The sequence below is a fragment of the Argentina silus genome, assembly GCF_951799395.1.
Source record: "Argentina silus genome assembly, chromosome: 4".
Classification (NCBI taxonomy): domain Eukaryota; kingdom Metazoa; phylum Chordata; class Actinopteri; order Argentiniformes; family Argentinidae; genus Argentina; species Argentina silus.
This window is the reverse complement of record NC_139658.1, coordinates 9,325,890-9,333,389: the sequence shown is the minus strand read 5'-3', so window position 1 is coordinate 9,333,389 and position 7,500 is coordinate 9,325,890. Positions and strand designations below refer to the sequence as shown.

The window sequence follows — 7,500 nt, the reverse complement described above, 5'->3', positions numbered from 1 at the left end:
GAAAAAAAAAGCTTCACAACCAGGGGAAAGAAAGCTAAATTCTAACTGATATTTAAAGTATGTATGTACCTAACATTCTGTTCTTTTTATAGTACCAATTTCCATGTCTTTTGCAGTATGTGTGTGCCTTCACTTCAGTTTACAACCAATTCCTAGATATGCTTTATCAGTACTGTTTGACCTACTGTAAGCCTACATTTCTCTTCTACCATTTCCTTCATATCATCTAAGGGATACATAGTGATTAATGAAAGACACAATCTAATTGAGAAAAAAGGTTAGTTGTTTTTTGGTAAATATTAAAATGCTTTAAAAGTCCTATATGATGATTTAATTTAAATAAAAGTAGATCACCTGACTCTGTCTTGTCTGTTTTCTTACATGTCCCTTCATTTTGTTCCATAAATGATCACTGATCAGTTTTCACAATCTACATTAGAAAACATTGCAGGCATTATATGTGTGATCACACCAAAACAAACCAGTGCCTCACACAGTAAACTAATTGCATTATGAATCTCTGAAAACAACATAATTTGGTTCTTGTTACTGTTGAACACAAGGCACAAACGGGCAGTCATTTTTAATACAGCACAGAGTACTATAGAGTATAGCACAGTCAACATAATCGTATTACTCTAAATCATAATATACTGTTTTTGTTTTTTTATATTACTCTCAAACTTTCACACCACTCTATCTCTGAAATATATTAAAATGACGCCCAAATGTGTGATTACAAACATTATCCTCGTTAATCCTCTTCTGACAGAACTAGATTAAATTGATTTAAAAAATCATAGCTTGTTGCAGGTCACTGACAGACAGACAGCGGCTTCCACTACAGCCAACGACGCTCGCCTGTGGCCGTGTTGAACAGGTAACTTCTCCCCGAAACTGTACAAAAGGACCATAGTTTAGTCAAGTGCCTTAAAGTTGCTCACAAAAAAAACCTCAAGAAAACTGCTGATAACGTCGTAGGCTACTGGAGATTAATCCAATGTAAACTGTTACCTGGATCTTGTGCTTTCCCGTCAAACCTCTGAGAAAAGAAGAAATCGATAGTTAATCTCCTCATCAAGATATAATGCATCATGCATTATTACACTGCCATGACAAATTGATCACGACCGTTACGTTCTCCGAGTGGTAAATAAACACCTACCGTGAGGTCGTCCTGTATGCTGACTTTAGATAGGCTGACGTCGCCATCTAGTGAACACTTGGGGGAAATACATCTACAGGTTAATTTCTCCAGAAAATCTTAGAAGCGGCATAGTAAAACGAATGACAAATTCTACATTATATTCCACCGTAATCAAAGAAGCAAACGCACCTGTTCACTCTCAGTGGCTCCATTTTTACTGTCATGCAGACTCAGTTTGTCTTCCCTGTGCACATCACAAACACACACAATCAAACAACGTGCATGGTGGTCAAAAGACACTTCAAGACAATGATCTATCACCTTGGCAATATTACAGTGTGGCACTCACGTTTTAGTGGATGGATGTTCAGTCTTGTGTTGCGTCCCCCAACCCAGGGTGCTATCAATACAAAAGACTTGTAATGGACATTTACAATACTTAAATCTCCACATAAAACCCTTCTGCTTACATCAGTGGACAGATCTTGTGAACGCATACACAGTGCGCAGCATGAGTGAATATTTGTCAAACAGGCAGACACAGATCTACATAGGCTTTGAAAGAGCGTGATTTGACTAATACGAGGGCATTGTGTGTATGTCTGCCGGTGTGCAAGCATGTTGAGAGTTGGATCATAAGGGATTTTATTGCTGGGCGGTTGACACAGGGGAAACAGAGAGGGTAATAGGGTGTGTGTGTGTGTGTGTGTGTGTGTGTGTGTGTGTGTGTGTGTGTGTGTGTGTGTGTGTGTGTGTGTGTGTGTGTGTGCGTGTGTGTGTGTGTGTGCATGCATATGTGTGTGTGCGTGTGCATGTTTATGTGCGTTCATTCATGTGTGTGTGTGCACGCATGCGTGTGCGTGTTTATGTGCATTCATTCGTGTGTGTGTGTGTGTGTGTGTGTGCGTGTGCGTGCGTGCGTGTGTGTAATCACCGTTTCAGGATGGCCCAGATGAGCAGACTCAGGACCAGGAGGAGCAGGACCCCGGTAACAGTCACCACGGCTACGAACCAGGGCTCTGGGTCCCAGTACCTTGACATCACAGTGACCACCTGAGGAGACTTGGTCTAAAGGAGGGGCAGTAGGGAGATGTCCTCTCACTGTTTACATCTACCATACTGAATAGTGAATGTTTAAATGTGAGACCCAGGAGGAGTTCAATCACTTTAAAGACTAGAACGATTAGAAAGGTTGAATCAATAGTGTTTGAAACCTGAAGCATAAGGGGGTGCTGGCCCATCCTCACTGGGATAGATAGTCTTAGCAGCCATGCAGTAATTGTGATCACTCTCTATCTAAACCCTAATTCACACTACAGAGCCAAACCCGAGCTAAGCTGAGCTCAGCTGTACTGGTCTGGCCTGGTTACGCGTCCACCATAGTTCCTGAAACAGTGCTGGAAAGGACAATGTGAAAGGAACATATCTGAGCCAGCACGGTCTGGTTCGGGACGGCCTTGTAGTGTGAAAAGCACCAATCTCTCTCCCGAGGTCTCTTGTTGTAAAAGGTTTTCCTAAATAGAGCTATTTTACAATGTTGTTTACCACAGCTGTGTCGGCTTAGGGTTAGGGTTAAGGTTAGGGTTAGGGTTAGGGTTAGGGTGAACCTACCGTGGTGGTAGTGGTAGTGGTAGGGACAGTGGTGGTCCAGGGGACCACATACATGTAGACCACAGCTTCGGTGCTGTGTCTGCCGTCAGACACAGAGATGGTGACCTCAAACATGGTGCGGTCGAACACGCCATCCACCACATAGGAGAAGAGGTTTTTGGAGAACAAGCTCAAACCGATCATCTGAAAACGGTCCACTGCAGCACCTGTAGTGAAAAGACTCACGCACACACACACACACACACACACACACACACACACACACACACACACACACACACACACACACACACACAGACACAGCTATTATGAACAGTGGTTGTGGTGTTGCATGTAGTTCTCATTTGAAATTATACACACACACACACACACACACACACACAGATGTGTACCGTTAGTAATGGTAGCGGTGAGAGCATTATTGTCTGCATCGGTGCAGCTGAGTGAGAGGATGGGGAGCTTATTGGACAGGGTGGAGAAGATGGTGGACTCGTAGGAGACTGGATCACACACCGGAGCGTTGTCATTCAAGTTCTGGCAGAGAGGAGGGGCGAGAGATAGACACACTGTTGTCACATCAGCTGTCACACATCGTACCCAACCACCGCCTCATCTGTGACATCCTATAGAGTGTTTCTATACTGTTTGAGAGGATTCTTATTGATTGTACTTAATTCAGGCACATTTACAATATGACCTATAACTGTATAACAGGAACCAGGGGAGGCTGGCGGAGGTAGAAATCGGAGGACGGGCTGTCGGAGGATGAGCCTGTCCTCTGACTTCTACCTCCACCAGCCTCCCCCTGACAGGAACATAGCCAGCTAGTATCCTGGCCCATTCCTTACCTCCACTCGTATGAAGATGTCCTGTACTCTCCTCTTACGGTTGGTACGGTCTACATCCTGGTCGTAGTCCTCCGCCTGCACCGCCACAACATACACCTGCTGGAGCTCGAAGTCCAGCTCTCCACCTAGGTACAGATTCCCTGCAGAGAGAGAGAATGAGAGAGAGAGAGAGAGTGAGAGAGAGAGAGAGGTGACACAACAATAAACCAACTTCATCTTGTCAAAGAAGAGCAAATATAGTTACACCCCCCCTCTCTCTCCCTCTCTCTTTCTCTCTCTCTGTCTTCCAAATCCAATTTGTAGATTCTCTCGGCACAGATAGAGATTGAATCAAATATTATGAATTGCATTGCTATTACTGAGACCAACAGAGGCAATATCTGAGAGCAAGGCTGGGTATGAGGGTGGATGGAGTATTACTAATAATAATAATAATAGTTTTAATATAATAATAGTTTTTATGGAGTTTTTATGGAGTCTAAGACAGTAGTGCTGTAGCCTTACCCTCCTCAGGGTCAATAGAGAACATGGCGCCCCCTACAGTGATGGAGTAGCGTATGTTGTCAAAGGGCCAGTCTGTGTCTCTGGCCAGCACTGTCCCTATAGTGGTACCAGGCCGTGTGTTCTCTGGGACACGGAGGTCCAGGGGGGCCAGGAACACAGGTTCAAACTCATTCACTGGAGTCACTGTCACCAGCACACGCACCTTGGCTGGAAACACACACACACACACACACACACACACACACACACACACACACACTGGCTGGGTTAATTACTGGACACTACTAATACAGATATACTCAGTATACTGGTCTGTTACTGGCAACATTGATGTTTGATGATTGAATGGGCTTAATTTTGTTTACAAAGATCAATTAACTCTCTTATGAAGGAGGCACAACAGCTGTTTCAAACCATATGGTCTGTAGGCTACACTACACACACACACACACACACACACACACACACACACACACACACACACACACACACACACACACACACACACACACACACACACACACACACACACACACACACAGTTAGGAAGGAGGAAGATAGCCAAACAAACACAAGAAGCCTGCCTAATACCTTTACTATTCACTTTGATAAACCATATTAGCAATGCTAATATACACAACAGTAATGAATCGCTCTCATACAGACAATAATCCCAAGCAAGAGTAAGAGATGAGACAGAATCTGAACATCAAACAACATCCGCCATTATCAAACACAGTAATCACCCCCTGGCCACTTGAGAGTTACTGTTATGCTCACACATCCTTGAGTGTGTGTATGTGGAAAACGGCCCAATGCAGTACCTGTGGTGAAAAGACACGCACGCACGCACGCACGCACGCACGCACGCACGCACAGGGCCTACTAACATGTGAGAGGAGGGGTTCCTGTGTCCATAGCCAGGATGATGGCCTCATACTGGAAGTTATTGGAGGCTATCCCTGCAGTGTCGTAGTCCAGAGTGTTGTTCACCTGTTCGGAGGAAGGACTCTCATCACAAATACATTTAGGCTACTGTAATAGACATCCATTAAATGTCATATCATGCATTGATTATTGTCTTTATTAATCATTATCATGGCGACCTGGAGCTGTCCATCCTCGAGGCGAAATTTGAAGAGGGACAAACTGTTGTCAATGAGTGTGAGAGACACTTTGTGGTTACTGACGTCAACGTCAACGCAGGTGAGGGATCCAAGGCTCTGCCCCACCCCAGTGGTCTCTGACACCTCCAGCCTATCACAGAATAGGGCACATAGAGTGTACAGACCAATCAGAGGGCTTCCAACAGCAAGTCTAGCTGTGACAAGGAACAGCGAGGGCGGGAAGCGACTTCAAGTTTCAGTTGGCTAAAACAACAATGCCTCAGAGCACAAACATCTGTGTTTTGTTTGGCTAAACTGGTATGATCGTAATAAAAGCCACATCATTCACCACATTACAAGGCTCTTTATCTGAGACAACAGTGGGACTCATTTTTTCAAAAGCCCTGATTCAAAGCACATACAAAGCAATAAATATGAGATCATAAGTCCTAATCATCCAATAACACAGGCCATCATTCATCATTACGCTAACACATGATATTGAAATCGGCCCCCTGAGCATAAAGTAGGCCAGACGCTATGGGTGGTCATATTCATCTGTAGAGAAGGGGATCATGGCATAATGATGCTTGTCCTGTTCTAATGGCCACCATCACTCTCCCTCTGCACCTTAATCCCTCCTTCTATCCCTCCCTCCCTCCTTCTATCCCTCCCTCCCTCCCCCCCCCTCCCTCCTTCCCTCCCTTCCTCCCTCCCCCCCTCCCTCCCCCCCTCCCTTCCTCCCTCCTTCCCTCCCTTCCCCCCTCCTTCCCTCCCTCTATCCATCCCTTCTACCCTCCTTCGCTCCCTTTCTCCATCCTTACCTCCCTCCCCTGAGTCAGTCCTGCTGAGGAGAAGAATCTAGATAAGATGGATCTAGTCTACAGGAGATGGACCTAGTCTAGTGAAGATGAATCTAGTCTAGAGGAGATGGATCTAGTCTAGAAGAGATGAGATCTAGTCTAGAAGAGATGAGATCTAGTCTAGAGGAGATGAGATCTAGTCTAGAGGAGATGGATCTAGTCTAGAAGAGATGAGATCTAGTCGAGACGAGATGGGAGAGTGAGACAGAGGGAGAGTCTTACACAAACACGGAGGGGGAGCAGAAGGGTGGATACTCGTTGACATCCAGAACATTGACAGTGACAGTGGCTGTTCCGCTGCGTTCCTCTGCCAGGCTGTAGGCCCGGACCAGCAGAACACTGTGGGCCAGGGAGCGCTCTGCCTCCAGGTCCAGACCAAACGTTGTTCTGATGACACCGTCGACTGACCGGAGGAGAGAGAGAGAGAGAGAGAGAGAGAGAGAGAGAGAGAGAGAGAGAGAGAGAAATCAGTTAGGTAAATAGTATGGGGATAATAGGCATAGCATAGGCAAACAAACAGCACGTTTTCATTGTGTGATATTAAGTTGAAGTTGAAGTTGATTAGGATACTCACATGGCAGTTTATATGAGAAACTGAAATACATGAGTATTTACACATGTAAATAAGCAAATCTGCGACGTTAGAGGGGAAAGTGGTCCTCACCTCTCCCAATCTTGAAATGTGTGTAATCTTTGACGAAAGTGTAGCGCACGGCAGGGATGGAGAGGTTGGCCTGGACGCTGGCAACAACAGCCTCCGCTCCTTGGTTCTCCAAGATGGACACGTTCTGGGAACTGAGACTGTGACCGTGCGTCCGTGTTAATTAACCGTTACCTTCCTTGATGAGTTTCATCATCTAAAGATATGCGTATGGAAATATGAAGGACCAGGGGGTCTCATCACAGCATGACATTGCTATTAAACTCACAGGAAGTCCAGAGGTGGGTTGTAGACTTTGAGCACCGTGATCCTGATAGCCCCAGTGCAGTTAGCCCCGTGTTTATCTCTCACAGCCACAGACACAACAAACCCCTGCACAGCAACATCACATGAGGACAGATATCATCGTTCTGATCCAAACACACCCCTGGAGACTCCCCCTCCACACACAGACCCTCAGCAGGACTCACCCTCGGCCCAGTGTGGTAGTCAAAGAGCTGGCTGGAGACGAGGCTGCCGCCTCCATCCATGTGGAACTGTCCTCTGGAGGAGTCAGGCAAGACCTGAGTGATAGAGAACTGCAACACACACACACACACGCACACACGCGCGCACACACACGCACACACACGCGCACTCGCGCACACACACACACACACACACACACACACACACACACACACACACACACACACACACATAGTAGCGTCTTGACACACACAATAATACAGTTGAGAATTGAGATGACAAAGTAAAACAG

General features: G+C 45.8%; 2 protein-coding genes across 2 annotated transcripts in view; one reads left to right on the top strand and one right to left on the bottom strand.

Annotated features, from left to right (window-relative positions):
* LOC310803267 (guanine nucleotide-binding protein G(i) subunit alpha-2-like) overlaps positions 1 to 358 on the top strand; it is a 64,758-nt gene extending 64,400 nt beyond the window's left edge. The window contains exon 9 of the mRNA XM_083667977.1: positions 1 to 358. This exon is cut by the window's left edge and continues 596 nt beyond it. The gene's annotated coding sequence lies outside the window, so the exon portion shown is untranslated.
* Positions 359 to 644: 286 nt separating this feature from the next.
* LOC310803047 (cadherin-related family member 4-like) overlaps positions 645 to 7,500 on the bottom strand; it is a gene marked incomplete at its 5' end in the record, with an annotated part of 9,682 nt that continues 2,826 nt past the window's right edge. Inside the window, 15 exons of the mRNA XM_083667683.1 lie at positions 645 to 897; positions 1,015 to 1,042; positions 1,166 to 1,222; positions 1,337 to 1,391; positions 2,082 to 2,215; positions 2,759 to 2,964; positions 3,151 to 3,292; positions 3,607 to 3,746; positions 4,111 to 4,317; positions 5,001 to 5,103; positions 5,217 to 5,367; positions 6,302 to 6,482; positions 6,744 to 6,880; positions 7,009 to 7,112; positions 7,211 to 7,318. Coding sequence (XP_083523809.1) covers positions 842 to 897; positions 1,015 to 1,042; positions 1,166 to 1,222; positions 1,337 to 1,391; positions 2,082 to 2,215; positions 2,759 to 2,964; positions 3,151 to 3,292; positions 3,607 to 3,746; positions 4,111 to 4,317; positions 5,001 to 5,103; positions 5,217 to 5,367; positions 6,302 to 6,482; positions 6,744 to 6,880; positions 7,009 to 7,112; positions 7,211 to 7,318 — 1,809 coding nt within the window. The 3' untranslated portion in view covers positions 645 to 841. The remainder of the gene's footprint in view (positions 898 to 1,014; positions 1,043 to 1,165; positions 1,223 to 1,336; positions 1,392 to 2,081; positions 2,216 to 2,758; positions 2,965 to 3,150; positions 3,293 to 3,606; positions 3,747 to 4,110; positions 4,318 to 5,000; positions 5,104 to 5,216; positions 5,368 to 6,301; positions 6,483 to 6,743; positions 6,881 to 7,008; positions 7,113 to 7,210; positions 7,319 to 7,500) is intronic.